This window comes from Penicillium longicatenatum (genome assembly GCF_028827895.1).
Source record: "Penicillium longicatenatum strain IBT 33135 chromosome Unknown contig_11_segment0_segment0, whole genome shotgun sequence".
Classification (NCBI taxonomy): domain Eukaryota; kingdom Fungi; phylum Ascomycota; class Eurotiomycetes; order Eurotiales; family Aspergillaceae; genus Penicillium; species Penicillium longicatenatum.
In genome coordinates, this window is record NW_026643117.1 from 1,963,727 (window position 1) to 1,981,851 (window position 18,125).

Below are 18,125 nucleotides of genomic sequence, written 5' to 3' on the forward strand. Positions count from 1 at the left end.
CTAAACTGGCAGTCTCGAATAGATAATGAACAACTGCTTGTGACTGCATTTGTTTTCCTGAAAGGCTATGCATGATTTAATTGTGATAAAATGCATCTAATGATATAACAATGACGCAATATCACCACTGGCCAACAATTAAAATACAACGCCCGGATCTGGAGGAATGACTAATCGCACAATGCCCGCCACTAAGTTAGTTATATTGGAGCGTCATGTGAGAGCTGTTACCCTCTGTAGTGATAAGAAAGAAAATGCTTAGCCTCATGAGATCAGATTATTCCAGCTACACCCACAAGGTGATCTCTATTTCCATACACTGCTGAATTATGCCCGAGAAATCTGTTCCAAATCACATAAAAGATTAGGTTCTTATCATAGTCAGTAAAAGCCATTATCAAATCAACAGATGAGAAGATCTAGGGAAGATTTCGAAGTGGACACGAAAAGCAAAGTGGATGACACGACCTATTAAGGAAACCAATGACTTATTACAATGCTGTGAAATGTACGCTTGGTTTCTAAAGCTCGCGCTCATCAAAATGATATCAGCAATACACACTCTAAATAAGAGAAAGAGCTAATGTGAAAGATCTAGTATACCAGGAGACAATTACTCCCACGTAGCTAAACTCTGGCTTCATTTTGCCAGAGATACCCTTACAGTGGACCATTATGTTAGACCGTTTGGACATACCTATATGCTTTTTTCGATCCTTGCTTTCCTTTCAGAAATTCCCTAATACGTCCGCCGATAAATTTACACCGGGGTCTACCCGTGGATTATGATAGACTAGTTGAAGTGCTTTAGAATCAAGTCGTACCAGAGTGAAAGGCTATTAAGTTGAAACAACAACTTAAGACCCACCCCTTGACCTAACATATCACTAGCAGGCTCATGACTAGCAAAAAAACAAATTTGGAAAAGAGTATCAAAGTCCACACGTATTACTACCCATACCTGATAGACTTGTCTGTATCTTGATCAAAAAGAGCGATGCTATAATGATGCAAAAAAAAAAAAAAAAAAATTTGGTATCCACTTCATTCTGTGAGCATAATGGAGTGGCCTTGATAACGAAGATGAATTCAAATTAAGGAGACTGAGTGTCGTAAAAATATGGTAAGCACAATTATTTCGACATTTTATACTGAACTAAGAGATAACAAGGAAAATGGGAATGTGGTGGGGTGGAGGTTGATATTGTCACATCTAATTGATACAGATGATAGTGAGGGGACATGATGAACGTGTCATATTGGACGCTAAGGGTCACATAGGCACAAAGAGGTCAAATCTGCGAAAGAGTGTGCGCAGGTATGCAAGGAAAGATCTACATTTCAAACAGATCGGGCTAGCGAGCTCCACATTCCAGCCACTTACGTAATTCGCTTTAACGTAATTCACCACTAAGCGAGCCGTCCCGGTCGGGCGAGCCGACCCAACCAAAACGCGTCAATTAATTAGACCTATCTTCTTCAACCAACCACCATGCCACCAATTCGCTCTCAAAATCGTTAGAATTTGATAGAACAAGAAGGTCGTATCTTGCTTACTATCCAAGCTATCCAGAAGCAGGAAAAAAAGCTATCAATTACCGAAGCAGCACGCATATACAATATCCCTAGAACAACGCTCCAGCACCGGCTCAGCGGACGAGAAAACCGCGTCGAATTTCGCGCAACCTCCTTTAAATTAACTAAAATTAAGGAGAATTCGCTTAAAGAATGGGTAATCTCTATAGATATACGCGGAGCAGCTCCACGACCTTCTATAGTCCAAGAAATAGCTAATCTCTTACTCGCCACACGTGGAACCACCCCAATCCAAACCGTCGGCAAAAATTAGGTCACAAAATACGTTAAACGACACCCAGAACTCGATACAAGGTTCTCAAGACGCTATAATTACAAGCGGGCAAAGTGCGAGGACCCAAAAATCATTATAGAATGGTTCGACCTAGTTCAAAAGACGACACTAAAGTATGGGATCTATAAAGACGATATCTATAACTTTGATGAGACGGGGTTCGCGATAGGCTTAACAACGACCGCAAAAGTCGTTACAAGAGCAGAATATCCTAGTCGACGCTCTCTTTTACAGCCTAGAAATCGTAAATAGGTTACCGCGATTAAGTGTACGAGCGCGTCTAGATATAGCCTTCCTCCGATGGTTATCTTTAAGGCAAAATTATTCACGAAAGGCTAGGCTTAAGAGTTAAAGCTTCCAGGTGACTAGCAATTCTAGGTTAGTCTAAATAGATAGACCTCGGACAAGATCGGACTTTACTAGCTTAAAAAGGTCTTTATCCCATCGACTTCCTCGAGGTTAAAGGGGATATATTAACTCCTAGTTCTAGATAGTCATAGAAGCCATCTAACTCCAAAATTCGACGAAATTTGCTCTAAAAATCGTATAATTCCGATCTACATACCACCGCACTCATCACATCTTTTACAACCTCTAGATATAGGTTATTTTACTATCTTAAAGCGTGCGTACGGAAAGTGCGTCGAGAACGTGATGCGGTTAGGTCAGAACCATATCAATAAGTTAGACTTTTTAGACGCCTTTCCAGACGCTTAAATCGAAGCTTATAAAGCAGAAACGATCAAAAATAGCTTCTCGGCAACCGGTTTAGTTCCATATAATCCAAATCGGGTTATTTCAAAGCTCAATATTCAGCTCCAGACGCCTATACCACTACCATCTCGAGGTAGCCAAAGCAGCATATATCAGACACCATCAAATTATAAGCAGCTCCAGAAGCATGAAATTTCGATCAAAAAGCTCTTAAAAGCACGCTCTAAGAGCCCACCGAGCCCGCTACTTTCTCATATAGATCGGGTGCTTAAATCATATCAAACCCATATGCATAATTATGCTCTTCTAACTCAAGATGTCAAGCTTTTACGGGCTAGAGCGGAGAAATCAGAGTCAAAAAAAGCACGTTCTAAGCTCCAGATATCGGCTCTAGAGGGCATATCTATCGCTGAGCTTCGAGAACTAGCTCAAAATGATAGAAATGGTCAAATTGAAGCTCCATCCGACCAGCCAACCGGTCAACCAGAAGCACAAGAACGACGACCTGGGGCGCCACCAAGATGCTCAGAGTGTAATATTCAGGGTCACAAGAGAACACATTGTCCAAATTTGATTAAATAGCTTAGATATTCAATATTACGTTATTTCGGTTAAATTATGCTGGTGTGAATTAATTGAAGTTGATGGGGCGGCTCGCCCGACCGGGACGGCTCGCTCAGTGGTGAAATACGTTACCGATCGAATCGCCAAATCATGACCAACTTGCTGGATAACTTCGGCTTCCCTTTTTGGCGTGTCACAATATCTTGTACTGCATTCCGCTGATACCTGATCATTTTGCTTCTCGTCGAGATCGCGAACTTCAGCTAGGTGAAGGAAGAAAGTAAGTCAAAATGTCTCTATGTTTTGTTTTTTTTTTTTTTTGGTTAGACTGGCCCTCTTCCATGCCTGAATCGTCGTCGGCTGTTTGGAGCCCCTTGGTTTCCATCCTGGACATGTATTTCGATATTCACTATAGGCTTTTAGTCTACTAAAGTTGAAATATTGTAGCATATTTTTTGATCTACGATCATGATGTTAAAAAGATTTGTTTGAGAATGCGTTGCTTTGAGGCTTTTGGATCGAGATATAAATTATCTTACCTTACAGGATGAGAGAAGAGTTCAAGAAGATTGTATTTCGATGCGAGAGGAATCAAGGTTAAGATATCGACACTCAACTGTTTAGGTGTCGAAGCCTTGCCATTTACTTATTCTGGGTGTCGTACTTGGGTTTATCACCCACCACTAAATTTAACAGCCTTCAAAAGATTGTAATGATCCTTGATTACTGTGTGAGCTGAATAGCAAGGACCAACACGAAGCACAAGGATACGTATGTAGTATTGTGGAAGTGCGGCAAGGAAGAAAGAAGAGGATCTACGAGAGGTGAAGCCTAAGTAGGTGGAGGACGGAAGGTACTAGTCCTAATCAGGACGTCAAAAATTACCATCGATTTGATCTTAAGCACATAACATGACAATGACTTTCCTATTGAAGGAGCTGAATACCTAATAACAATTTACCTTTCTACTAGGCCAAATCGCTTAAAATTATATGTTTTGGTAGATCTTATCGTGAAATAAAATATACTAAAATCTTAGACTCGGACGAGCTTGAAAATTAAATCTATCCTACTCCTAAAAATTTTAACTCCATTCTACCCCTGAACCACTGTTCTTCCCATACTTAAGAAACCTTAATTAAATCTATCCTACCACGATGGAATTACCACTATGGGTTAGAATCTAAGAAAAGACCCATTAATATCTTTAAAGAAGCACTTATACCCAATCTGTGGTAGCAATCCTCATCCTTTTCCCCCAAAACCAAATAGGGACAATGAGCAACGAAAAAACCCCCATGAGCGCTCCAAATACCCCAAATGGAATAGCTGGACCAGAGATTGTGACCCATTCGCCTGCAAAGAACGTCCAGGAAAAACTTACGATAGCTCTCATGCAAGTCACTGCCACGAAGCAGTCCGCAGAAAGAGGGCCATAAGCATCGATAAGCTATCAGATGTAAGTAAGGCTATCAGCGAACTTGATATTTGGAAATCTAAAGCGTTTTTTGAACTCACATAATTAAACCCAATGGATGGTGCTTGCATCAGGCCAAAGCAAAGCATGCCAATCCCAAATTGCATCCCAACCCACATATTTGGCGAGCCGGAATTCTGTGCGCAGAACCCGAAGGTCCAAAGCCCAGTAGTAGCTAGTAGCAAACCTGGAATTGCAACAGGAAGACGGGCTTCTGCCTCAGCGAAGACTTCACCTCGCAGCGTCTTTTTGGAGGCAATTATCCGGTCAGCGGTTAAGCTTGTCGCAATAAGCCCTAGTAATGCCCCAATAATTCCACCAGTCATGATTAAGCCAGCATTATTACCCCAGAGGTATGGCGGCTCGGAGATGATGGTTGGAGCTACAGTGGTAACAGTAACCACCCCTCCTACCAGTCCAGCGTACCAAAACATCACAAGCCATACACCTGGCAGGCGAAAAGTCTTCCAAGGCGCTAATAATGTACTCCAAGCATCTCCTTGGTACTTGTTGAGCTTCCACATAGAGGCAGGGTTTGCATGGTTTTTCGAATGGGGCCCTGAAGGTTGGACGGCCATATCTTCGACAACCTCAGTGACTCCATTTGTCTCAACATCTGTGGACTTGTCGTTTTGGCTTGAGACTTGTGTCTGGTCCCTAATGTATCGTGTCTCGGGTACGAGTATGAGACAAGCAACAAGCAAGATGGCTGATAAAATGACGTTCACCCAGTGGATCCAAGCAAGACCTTTGTTCCCAGCAATGTAACCCCCGGACATGCCCCCAATAATGGGTCCTAGGCAGATGCAAACGGTGTAGAAACCCTATGAGGTGTTAGAAAAGAGCTTGACTCTTATTCGCAGAAGCAATTGAATCATTACCATAGCTCGACCTCGCTCATGGGTGAAAAATACTTCTCCCACCACATTTGGAGCTACTTAAGTTGGTAATTCTGGTCAGAGCGTGAACACTCATTAAAAGCAAAAATTTAGGACTTACTTGTGTCGGCTGGTGCGCCCCCAATACCCATAAAGACTCGGGCGGCAAGAAGACTGCCAAAACTTTGAGCTAGCCCAGCCCACATTGAGCATAACGTTAGAAGTAATATACCTCCCAGTATCACAGGTCGACGACCAAAAATATTGGCTAATGGCACCCACCAAATGTTTGCTGCACCCAACATGAGCACATTCACCTATACCTGGTTTAGTGGCCTGAGATAGAGCTGGCAGCTCAGTTATTGGAGAGGATCAGGCACTCACCGCAATCAAATGGGTCAGTTTCTCAATTGACACCGGAGGATTGAACGCCAGCGGCGTAGTATAAATAGGAAAAGCACTTGCGATGGAGGCCGAGGTAAAATTTGCGATAGCAGCATATAATGACATGCATACCAAAACGGCACATTTTCGCCAATTTGGCCAGTTGAGTGGATCTGCTGGGTCTGAACTCGGTTGAGGGGTGTACACCAGTTCATCAATCTGAGCAGCCGCTTGTCCAGCAGTTTGCAATAATCCGGCTAATGTCACTAGTTAGAAATTTTACTCCGTCGAAGCATTCTACTTGTTAAGCAAAGCCAGTTCTGAGGGACTTGCGTACCTGAAAGAATGACCGTGCCAGGAGGAGTAGCCGATCGGACCTCCTCAGGAGACAAAGAAAATGCATGTGCAAAAGCAGCCATTTCCACCAATTTGATCTCAATCACTGAGTCAGATGAGTGGATTAGGAGGATGAAATGCTCAGGCGAAAGTTGGAGATGGCAGATATATAGGTTGAATTTGAAAATGACTTATCCCCGCAGCAGCAGCGTCGACCCATTGAAGCATACACACCCCCACATACTACATGTGTGAAATGCGGAGACTGTTCAGATCCTTGCACTATATCTGGGGTTTCTCACACAATCGACAGTGAGTCGGGAAGTGGAGAGATGTTGGCCATGTGTCGGACGCGCCAAGCGTTTGTGGCTAATACGAGCACTGCAGGGGTCCGAGCACCACTAAGCAATCCTATTCAAGTCATTCCAACCAGCTGATGTTGATTATGCGTTAGGATCCTGGCTCGGCCTTGATTGATGCGAGGCGGACTCTGCCCCTCACTTCACTTCGAAATTGTTACCCGGAACTTCAAACAAACGGCTAATTTGCCCCCGCACAGTGAAAGTAGCCCAGCTCAGTTTCTGAATAGGGACTAGAGCCCCTGTTTCTCATACATAAAGGGGTCTGCCAGGCTTTGCTATTTTGTCCCTCGAAACAGCCCTGCTTCTCTCAGAGGCATTCGAACTGGAACACCTTTTCTCTCTTACACTTTCATCCTGCCATTACTATCAGGGATAATGGATAAAACCAACGATCGTGGAAGCTCTACCGTGAAAGCGGGTGGTGATTCCATTCGCCATGTTGAGCTTGAAGCAACTTCAAGCGAACTGCATGGACGAGCCATCCAGCAACAGGAACACAACCGGGGATATTTGGAAACGCTCCGAAAGGATCCTTGGCTACTTTTCTGGATCGGTGTCATGCTCTGGACACTCATTGTGAGAGGATTCGAGAATCAATCATCTGGCTCCGTCATCAGTATCCCAGATTTCAAAGAAAGATTTGGTCGTCTTGAAGACGGCCAGTACTTTATTGATACCAAATGGCAGTCAGCCATGAGCGGCGGGTCCAATGCGGCTGCCATTGTGGGCTCATGGGCTGCCTCTTACTTTGCCGACAAATTCGGGGTAAAACCTGTTACTCTCGTCGCAGCCACAATCAATATAGCTTCGGTCGCTATCGAATTTTCAACCACGTCTATTGGAATGTTCTTTGGGGGGAAAATGTTGAATTTTGTTGCTATCGGAGCCTTCCTCAACATCTGCACTGCATACGTTGCAGACATTTCGCCCCTCGCAATCCGATCATCTGTTATTGGCTTCTGCAACCTGTCGCAGTGCATCGGGCCATTTATCTCAGCTATCATGTCTTACTACACGTCTCAATGGGATAATCCTTGGTCTTGGAAGTCTTTGATTTGTGCACAGTGGGGATTCGCTGCTGTTGCTTTGATCGGACAAATATTCATGCCCGAGTCCCCTGTATACCTCGTCCGAATGGGAAAGCTTCCCGAGGCCCGAAAAATCCTCGGTCGACTATATTCTGACTTACACGATGCCGAAGGACACTTGGAGCGGATCAAATTGACGTTGGACGAAGCTGAGACGCAGAAAAATGCATCCTACGCTGAGTGCTTCCGAGGGACTAACTTACGGCGAACCCTGATTGCTATCCTGGTCTTCCTGTCTGAACCTATGTCCGGGTTGGGCTTCGTGTCTAACTACGGAGCATTGATGTATCAGTACCTGGGCATCAATGATCGACAATCGTTCCTTATCCAAATTGGAGCCCAAATTCTATCAATGTCTGGTGCAATCATCTCCTTCCTTATAAGCGATATGGTTGGCCGACGGCCCATGTTCCTTGCGGGGTGCATTGGGTTGACGACGCTGCTGCTTTGTATGGGGATTGCCGGTTCTATCAACACATCCGCTTCTACGATGGCAGCAGTTGGCTTCTACACCATGTACAATTTCTTCTACAATGCCGGGGTTGGATCTAATGTCTACACTATCGCGGGCGAAGTACCCACGTCCATTCTTCGCACCAAAACCCTTGCTATAGCCCTTTCAATTTCTGCGGCTGTGAACACGATGTGGTCTTTCGTCGCTCCATACATGTTCAACCCCGGTTATGGAAATCTCAAGGCTAAGATTGGATTTGTATACGGCGCTTTTATGCTGATATTTGCGGCACTCGCTTGGCTCTTTGTTCCAGAGACCCGATGTCGCACATATGAGGAGCTCGATGAGCTTTTCATGAATAGAGTGCCAACACGGCAATTCCGTCACTATACAACCGTGGCAGAGCGGCGGGCTGCGGAGGCTTACACTGCCACTGAGAAGTTGGCGAATGTGTGAGTATCTATGGTTTGGGACAAGAATTATTCATGCGTGCTCAGTCAATTCTATATTCACTAAGTACCGGTTTTGGGCTTTTAAATCATGACAAATATCGTCTACGTTCGCAAAAGAATGGACCGCTTCCTCATACTGAAATCTGTATGCCGTAGACATCTGAAGTAATCGTAAATTGATGCTAGACTAGTGTTTGGACTCCTACGAATATTGGGAAAGAGAAAATACTATGTACTGAAATTTTGGAAGAAAAGTGTTCACGACAGGAACTGCTGGCATAGCTTTGATGATCGGTGCCTTGAATTGTGCAACTCTTGGTACGCGAACCGTGAACTGTCCGCCCATCCCTGCCGTCTCAGCCAGTAAGTCTTGCGCCTGTTGAATAACCCTGTGGCCACAAGAACCTCCGTAGCGACTTGACGGTTTTGGAACCTTATTTTAACCAAGCTAAAATAATAAATCTGCATTTCGATTTCATTGGCTGAGATTTGGCCCACCCCACCACCACCCCCACCCCCACCCCCTCCTAGTGTCTGCTCCAATTTGTCAATACCCAGGCAGCCACCATAGCTGACGCAGGGACTAAATGGCGCAAACCAAAATGCGTAGACCCACCCCACGACGACAAAACATGAATGGGACCCAAAGGCTTGGGCAAATTAATTTCTTTTCTAAAGAAGACACAGCATATCATGCCAGCCTCGGATCTCGGTCATCGATGTACCGAGTTGGACGTCTATGCTTTCTCAGAATCGAGTCTAGCCTTAAAATCGCGCTTTAATCCTGCTCGGGCACCACTAGTATGCAGTAAGCCAGCCCGAAGTTATCAGTATGTCTGCAACTGCCAAATGTACCCGATACGTCTCCACGCAATGTGCAAGACTCAGCTGAATTCGCCTCTCATAGTGATAACATTCCTTTAATAATGTCCTCTAGGCTTTCAGTATTCCAATATATGCTACACTATCCAAAGAGTGAATGAATGCGTATGGTGCGACCTCAACTACGTCTTGTTTGAAGCCAACATTATTACCGCGTCGCAACTTGAATACCGACCATAATTATGTGTGAGGCAAATTCGGCGCAGAATAATCCGAGCAACACCGTGACAGATGCCTGATTGGATGAGAGTAAAATGAGGCCAAGCCAGTGTATTGAATCACAAACTGTCCCTCCCGATATACAAACAATCTAGTAGATGTGGACACTTTTTCGGAGTGATGCAAGCCCGAAAAGGCACGCCACTAATAAAACATCAAATTAAGATTTGGGTGTATGCAAGCGCATGATAGTGCGTGCTCTGCAGAGTATTGTGACGGAAAGTGGAGATACCTCCCGAAGATTTGGGGGAAATTCGACGGAGTCGTCCCCATCGAGCTAGGTAAGGGTTTCAGCAACGTCTAGTACGGAAAAGTGTCAGGTTTCGCATCCTTAGCCGGCATTGATACTATTTACCAGCCTCGCTAGCGTTCTGCGGGGGTGACGAGACCTAATTATAGTTATTTCATCAATTAGGATCGGCAATATCAATATATAAGGCTCCTACTAATTACTCAAATCATGCTCGACATCCAAACAGTCAATTCGCAGTGTCTACCGTTGCATCCTATACTGGCTGCGAAAAATGTTGAACTTCCATCCCATTATATTGCTTTCTGGCATATTCACTGCCTCAATCGCTCATTCTGCGGCTACTCCAACCTACCTCGACTGGAAGTCGTTCGATGCTGCCGGTGTCAATCTCGGTGGGTGGCTCGTCCAAGAGTCTACCATTGACACAACATGGTGGGGAACCTATTCTGGGGGAGCTCCGGATGAATGGGGCCTCTGTGCCCATCTAGGCTCCCAGTGCGGACCAGTGCTTGAGCGCCGATATGCCACTTGGATTACCACTGCCGACATCGATACTTTCGCCGCGGCAGGCGTAAACGTTCTTCGCATTCCTACCACCTACGCTGCCTGGATCAAAGTCCCAGGGTCTCAACTTTACACTGGCAATCAAGTTTCATTCCTCCAAAATATTGCGACATATGCCATCAATAAGTACGGCATGCACATTATTATTGATCTTCACTCTCTTCCTGGTGGCGTCAATGGAATGGCATTTGGGGAAGCGGAAGGGCATTATGGCTGGTTTAACAATGTGACAGCCCTCGCCTATTCTTTGCAAGCTGTTGATGCTGTTCTTAGCTTCATCAACAATTCTCAATTCCCACAATATTTCACCATCGAGCCAATCAATGAACCCGTCGATGTACCAGACATCACACTCTTTGGTAGCCCCTACTGCCTGACTGATAGTGGTGCCGAATGGGTACAGAGCTACATAAGTCAAGTTATCACCAAAACTATAGCCGTCAACTCAAAGATCCCAGTCATGATGCAGGGAAGTTTCAAGGGTGAAGAATATTGGTCGCCCAAGTTCTCTACCGGATCAAACTTGGTCTTCGATGTACACAACTATTACTTTGCGGGCCGTGGTGCTAGCTCCGCAAATCTCACTCAATACATTTGTGAAGACGCTGTGGCCGCGCCCGGAGATGGCAAGTTTCCTGTTTTCATCGGAGAATGGGCTATTCAAGCGGAGATTGACAACACCTTTTCGAGCCGGAAGAAGGATCTGGAGACTGGAATTGCCGCATGGAAGAAGTACACTCGAGGCAGCTCGTACTGGACAGCCAAATTTTTCGGCAATGCGACTGTGGATGGACAGGGCACACAGGCTGACTATTGGAACTACAAAACTTTCATCAGCTTGGGTTATACGAGCTCGTCTAACGATGCTGTGACCTGCTGAGTGTGAATGAGGTTGTAATTGAATCGATGGGATCGAAGCTATCTTGGCTGTACGACCTATAGAGGTGAGTGTCCTAGGAGAGGCGTACATTTGACAAAGGGTCATCATTTTGGTTCTGTGAATAATCTCTCATGTGCTACATATTACCATTGTGCTTTACTCATTCATGTGTGAATTCCTTGCTAGTCTTCAAAATGGATGCTTTCCGAGACGGGCTAATTAAATACATTTGTCAGTCATAGGAAGAAACTTAGTTTCCAGATTGTCCTACGCTTTAAATGAGCTGAAAGAGCATTCACTCAATGTAAACGACAGTTATGATGGCGACTAGACGAGATGGCTCAAGAAAGCCAGTGGATATCGCGGGATGCACTAGATTTGATTGAATCGGTTAGCAGGCAGAAGTGAAGGCAGTGTCTCGCTTCCAAGATAGGTTGTCGCCTATGACTCTTGAGGTCTAAGTATCTTCAAAGGAACCCGAGTATATCCGCTGAGAGCCAGGCGCCAGAGGGCCAGGCTGATATCGGCTTGACTTGCTCAGCGGATAGCTTTTATCCATATGATATTTATAGTAAGCGCCAGGTGAATACAGGATTACCCACATAAAGCAACGTACGATACAACATAATAGAAGATAGGCATCTATCGGAAGCACTCGCTTTGATCCTGATAGGTCAGCCCCGCTATAGTCTCGTCTAGAGTATCGTTGCAAAGGATACAGAGGATACACTTCGCTGTAAGGTTTCTCCGGCAGATGTGCAGTTGCTATATGTGCTGAATATTCAGGCGAAAAAGTCCGCCCGGAGTGCCATGAAGAGCGCTGAATAGAGCGTCGTATTGCCTGCACCCGAATCGTGGGTTCTAAATAAATTGCACATTCTCAATGGAGGTAGTTCAACGGTGTGGTAAAGGTTATGGTGAAAGGTGGTTAAACAGAGTAGTGGCTCAACAGCTATGCATCATGAGGGGATAAATTAAGGATCCTTTCCAGACCTTACTTTAGTCAAAACTAGGCTGTGCCATGACCCGCATGAACCCGCACCCGAACCCGCCCCATCCTCCCTATGGGTAGGGAAATGGGTCAGTCTGTTTAACCCGCACGCGGGTTGAGGGTTCTTATGGGAAACCCGCGTGGGTTTGCGGGTTACCCAATGGGTCGTCAAATAGGACAAACATAGAAATAGCTCTCTCTGTATAGATTATGTAGTATTTACTTCTATTTTTGAGTATTAATAGTATAGCTTAGTAGTTTTTTTAAATAGAATATTTACTAATGAATCGTTAAAGTAAATAATGTATAAAGTAAATGTACCCTAATTAAATAACCTGAAATTCATACGCGGGACTAAAACATGTATAAACAACAGTAATTAATCATATGAATAATCAAATTTATCTAATCAGTTTAGGAAAAGTGTCAGAATTTTATGCAAAGATGGGCCAGCGTGGGTAACCCGCAACCCGCATGGGGAGGGTTGCGGGTTGACTTGGCCTATCCATTTGCGGGTTATGGCACAGCCTACATATAAAAATATTAGCTTCCCCTAAGGGTAGAATGTAAATCCGTTAGACTCATGAAGTTTAAATGCTTTAGACCCCGACCCACTTTTATTTCCCCATACTAGAGCCGCTTACCCTAAATCCCTTAGTGTCTAAGGGAATTGCCCCTATAGGTTAGGCGTAATTCTAAAATAATAAGAGGCACAAAATACAAAACATTGAAATCCCTATAATTATTATTTTTCTAAGGCCTAATCATGGAATAGCTGACGTGCATTTAGGGAGATTCTCTACACCGAATCATTGTAGTTAGATAAAATCGTCCAAAATATCCACTAACAGGAAAATAACTTACTAGTACTGCACCAGTAACCATTAATATAGCACCCCATATCCCAATTCCAATCCCAGGTGCTATAAAGTCCAACTTTCAGTCAAAGAGAAATCAGGAAATCTTGGAATTTGCAAATTCACCAGTTTCCTTCGTAACAATCTCCAACCGCGTAGCACGTGTAGTCTGACTTAACCCCATCCTGAATCTTTCCCCAATACTCTCCAGCCAATCGCGGCTGTCGGCGGCAGCTCACCCAGCCGCCGTTGTCACCGTGGCTCACGACACTGCACTCCTATTCTTTCCTCTTGACAAGGGGGTTCGCGGTGGCAGATAGAGAAAGGGTTATACTGAGAATAGTGTAGATGCTGAACCGCATTGTGATGTAGGGGTGCCGAGATTTGAGATGCCTACGCGGAGGTATTGGGTTTTCGAGGTTCAAGGTAAATAGGAACATCAATTGATTGAGAAAGAAAAAGTAATATGCGGAGGCGATGCTTGGTAGCATCGAATACATATAAGAGGTTGTTGAGGCCCCGTGCGCCCGCCAAGACCTCGTACTTTGCAGGTTCCTGATTTAAGAGAAATAAAAGTTGAATTCACTCGAAACAGAAAGCAGCGGCATCCCAACCTGGGAAGGCTCATGCTAAAATTAGCTGCATAGAAGGATATGATGTGTGGCCATGAAATATACAAAATCTCTTCATTCCTACTTCAGTTCCACTACAGGTTGACTAGCTTAGTTTCAACCTTCCTTTTTTATCATTTTGACTTGGTTCTATAAAGAAGATTCAACAACGGTTGAGTAGGACCAGGGACTTGCCTGACTTTTGAGAAGTTACTCAACCTACGTGGATGTGATATTCGAATTTTCATGACCAGGGACTGTATATGCATAACCAAGTACTTAGTATATGTACAGTCCTACCTCTCTTTTCGATAACCATTGGTAAGAAATGCGATATGAATCAACAGGAAGCGTCAATACTCTCCGAGGAAACAAGTTGCATAATCTCATTATCCTTGGCAATGAGTAACATATCCTCACCACCCTGGTGGAACTCCGGCCAAGCAAAGTAACTCTTTTTGTTGGGGTTAGCAGCAGCGTCACAAATCGCAACACGGCCAGGTCCCTGTGTAGGGTCTTCAGCAAATGAGAGCCACAACGCCTCCATAGCGTAGCTGACCTCCCACTCGAACTTAGTAGAGCGACTGCGGTATTCATCGTGCGTACCGAAAAGCAGCGGTAATTCTAAGCTGTGATAGGCTCCAAACCAAGGTAGAGGGGAGACGTTAGAGAAGTTTCTAGTGTACTGGTAGCGATATGTTGGTAAGTATCCTAGGTTTCGGTTCTTCACTTCTTTATTGACGGGGCAAGAGATGATCTTTGTTATAGTCGTAAGTGTAGCAGCTCTGGGTCCGTCTGGGGGTGTATAAAACGAAACCGGCTCCTTTATTTATATTGCTACTAATGATCATAGGCTATCGAGATATAGGGACGATTAGTATCTTTGTTAATGAAGAATAAGGATGGACACTATTATAAGAGGCGCACTAACTATCTTTATAATCTTTCCGTCTAAGATCCGCTATGTATAATTTACCAAGTAGGTCTTATTATCCACGATTAGGATAAACGAGACTAATAGCTTGGTGCCATTGCCGTAATAATAAGATAAGGCGTTCTCTAGAGTCTATATAGAAACCTTTTGAATATAACTAGACCTGGACAAAACCCGCGGGTAATAGAAAATTCTAGTCCCATACCCGTGGGTATTTTCTGAAGTCTAGTCTCATTACCCGTGGGATTACCTATTTAGGTTAGAGAATTACTTAAATAGGTAGTCTTGGCAAGGCTTGGCAAGACTTTTAAAAAAAGACCCGTGGGGGCCAATCATTCTAGCCCCCACGGGAAAAAAATTACCCGTTTGTCCAGGTCTATTCATAATAATCACAATATTAGACTATATGCATTATACCTATTAGTCCGGAATCTTATATAGAGAGTTTTGACCTCCGCTAGTAAAGCCGCCACTAGGTATATAAAGAAGAACCGGCAATTGGCGTTACATAGACTTAATTTTATCGATCCTTAGTGCCTAGATGAAAAGATAGAGACAATCTTTAGAGTTCTCACCATTCATCAGAAACTTAGTCTCGTACGTGGTATAGAGTATAGAGCTATTTAGGCTAAATTACTGCATACAAGAGTTAGGAAGCTTATGTGCCTTAACCTTTCCCTTAGATGTCACCTCTTGTGGGCGGGCGAAGCGAAGATCTCCTACGGGAGGTTCCGCGAAAGGAACACCGAGAAACTGACAAACATCAGGGGCTGAGGAGTTGAAGAAACCTTTAATCGACCCACTCGATGTTTGAATAAGGAGTCCAGCATCCTTGGCTGTCTTTGAGCTTGAGGTTGGGGCACCAAAGACTTCAAGAGCAGAAAGAATTGCCGCGAGGCAGACTTTGCGAGCTAGCATGGTGACAGATGAAGCTTTAAGTTAGAGATCATCCCTGTAAACCCCCCATAGATCAACCGGCCGGAACGCTTCCTTTATAAATTCCCTTCACAACATTCCATCCCGAGGTTCAAGGTCAATGGCGGCAAAGCGCTTTCGCGTAGCCCGTCCCAAGCCCACTTAGCGAGCCATGAAACGAATCGCTGGAGATCGACATTAAGGGAATTTCTCCATTCAGCGATGCGGGGAACACAAGGCTCTTTCCGGGGAAAGCGATCTGCCGCAGATTTGAAATCCCCGGGGAGACGGACTGGATTTGCGGGGTACATGAATGACGAGCCCATGCATCCCGGATATATTGAGGCGGAATGTGGGGAAGGAAAAGGAAGTACATGTCCGGCCATTCGGATCCACTTTACCATTCACTATTGTCTTGGCATCCATGCTTCCAGGACCCACTGAGATACTTAATCTTTTGAGAACCTCATCGATGAGCCATGTTTTTCCTAAGAAATCGATTTGCTTGATTTGAACTCCGTCTCAATCATGGCAGCCACTGCCGAGAAAAAATGGGATAGAAAAAATGAAGAATGTATTGAAAATATCGATGATATCGAGTGCAAGGCGGCAGCCAATAATCCTAGAGCTCATTTTGTGCCTCGGCCGTCCGAAGATGAGGGTGATCCACTTAACTGGCCCACGAGGCTCAAAGCGTTGATTCTGTTTCAGGTTTGCTGGCTCGCATTTGTGAGTATGATAGTTTTGTTCATGTTAATTTGCCTCCATAGACTGATCGCAGTGGGACCTAGCTGGGAACCTGGAATACTGCTGCCATTAACTCAGCCTATTCGCTATTAGCAGAGGATTTGGGGGTTTCAGAGGTCCAAGCCTCGTACCAGACGTAGGCCAAATCCCCATATCTATGAAGATGAAAGAGCATATTGTCTCTGACCATCTTGATGTCTCTAGAACCATTGTGATCGCCCTTAACGGCGTCGGTCCCTTTATCTGGATTCCTTTGGCAAATGTTTATGGCCGTCGCTTCGTTTATCTCATCACTACCTTCATCGGATTTGCCACTGCTCTTGGCTGCGGTTTCGTACACAGCTTTGGTGCTCTAGTCGGAATTCGCGCAATCAATGGCATCTTTCCGGTTTCTATGGCCCTCGGCCCAGCCACTGTGACAGACCTGTTCTTCTATCACCAACGTGGCCGCGCTTTGGGTCTGTTTACTGTCATGCTGACCTCTGGATCTCATTTTTCGGGCCTCTTTGGTGGGCCAGTTGCCAAGTTCTTAGGCTGGCGATGGATATTCTGGATCACCGCAGCCATGAACTTCATTACTCTTACGATTCTGGTTTTCGGCTTACCCGAGACCATGTATTACAAGCCAAGGTTATACTCTGACACCAACACTGAGCCTCCAAAGTTATCTATGGCTAAGTATCGAGAGCTTCTCCGGCCGTGGACAAGCTTCCCTGGGGTTGAGCTCAAGGCAAAACACTTTGTCATACCCGCCTTTCGCATGGCATTGTACCCATCGGTCCTTTTCCCGAGTCTGTATTACGCTTCGCAGTATTGCTTTACAGCTATATTCCCAGCTGTCACCTATGCCATTATCTTCAAGGAGAGATTTGGCTGGAGTGCTTTGCAGTGTGGCCTAGCCTATGGTGGTACTATGACCATTGGCTCTATAGTCGGCGAGGTAAGTGCCAACCAGACTCCACGATCTAGCCGTCAACGCAAGCTAACTAGCAAATAGTTTGCCGCGGGAAAGATAATTGACGACATCGTCCACCGCGACTCTATTCGACTAGGTGTAGACTCGCCACCACCAGAAGTCCGCTTCAAAGGTATTTGGACTGGAGCGGCTCTGATACCTGCAGGGCTTCTTATATTCGGATTCACGATTCAATACAATTCGCATTGGTCGGGTCCACTAGCAGGTATGTTCATAGGCATCTTCGGAATTCAGATTGTGGCAACTGTGTGTTACACATACAGTATCGACTCATACCGTGTCGAGGGCTCGGAGGTATCCCAGTTCTTCAACTTTTGCCGTCAGAGTACCAGCTGTACGGTCGCATTTTACGGCGTCAAACTGTGCAATGCGATCGGATTTCAGTTTGCATTCATCATGTTTGCCCTTGTGGGGAGCCTGCTGGCCTTTGCGCCCATTGTGTGGCTCGTGTGGAAGGGGGCGTGGATCAGAGAGAGATTGGGCAGGCCGGAAAATGTGAGCGTTGCCGAGGAGATCATTTCGAGTCATCATGAGTTCAACAGAATGCAAAGCCGAGAGGAATAGGGAGTCTAATGGGACCGATAGGTGATTCGGCAAATATCGTTGTTCCAAGGTTGTTTGTCAATTTTCAGGATTAATACATGTTCACTCTGCGTTACTCTCTCTTGGCTCCATCGGAAGGCCTTTGCTGCCGAATTCTTTGGCTAACGCAATGGA

At 45.0% G+C, this 18,125-nt stretch overlaps 5 protein-coding genes across 5 annotated transcripts; 3 read left to right on the forward strand and 2 right to left on the reverse strand.

The window, feature by feature from the left end:
• Nucleotides 1-4,367: 4,367 nt before the first annotated feature.
• N7484_000733 (uncharacterized protein) lies at nt 4,368-6,306 on the reverse strand (the record flags this gene model as incomplete). Its single annotated transcript, XM_057111154.1, has 6 exons — nt 4,368-4,598; nt 4,667-5,449; nt 5,507-5,559; nt 5,625-5,820; nt 5,888-6,144; nt 6,189-6,306. The coding sequence occupies 6 exons, from the start codon at nt 6,304-6,306 to the stop codon at nt 4,368-4,370; spliced, it is 1,638 nt and encodes a 545-aa protein (XP_056978380.1).
• Nucleotides 6,307-6,960: 654 nt separating this feature from the next.
• N7484_000734 (general substrate transporter) lies at nt 6,961-8,583 on the forward strand (the record flags this gene model as incomplete). Its single annotated transcript, XM_057111155.1, has 1 exon — nt 6,961-8,583. One exon carries the CDS (start codon nt 6,961-6,963, stop codon nt 8,581-8,583), a length of 1,623 nt encoding a protein of 540 aa, XP_056978381.1.
• Nucleotides 8,584-10,204: 1,621 nt separating this feature from the next.
• On the forward strand, nt 10,205-11,377 carry N7484_000735 (glycoside hydrolase family 5 protein; the record flags this gene model as incomplete). Its single annotated transcript, XM_057111156.1, has 1 exon — nt 10,205-11,377. One exon carries the CDS (start codon nt 10,205-10,207, stop codon nt 11,375-11,377), a length of 1,173 nt encoding a protein of 390 aa, XP_056978382.1.
• Nucleotides 11,378-14,176: 2,799 nt separating this feature from the next.
• On the reverse strand, nt 14,177-15,688 carry N7484_000736 (chlorogenic acid esterase precursor; the record flags this gene model as incomplete). Its single annotated transcript, XM_057111157.1, has 3 exons — nt 14,177-14,631; nt 14,976-15,020; nt 15,415-15,688. 3 exons carry the CDS (start codon nt 15,686-15,688, stop codon nt 14,177-14,179), a joined length of 774 nt encoding a protein of 257 aa, XP_056978383.1.
• Nucleotides 15,689-16,213: 525 nt separating this feature from the next.
• N7484_000737 (MFS general substrate transporter) lies at nt 16,214-17,972 on the forward strand (the record flags this gene model as incomplete). The annotated part of the gene is made up of 4 exons (XM_057111158.1): nt 16,214-16,414; nt 16,477-16,568; nt 16,637-17,372; nt 17,430-17,972. The coding sequence occupies 4 exons, from the start codon at nt 16,214-16,216 to the stop codon at nt 17,970-17,972; spliced, it is 1,572 nt and encodes a 523-aa protein (XP_056978384.1).
• Nucleotides 17,973-18,125: the final 153 nt, after the last annotated feature.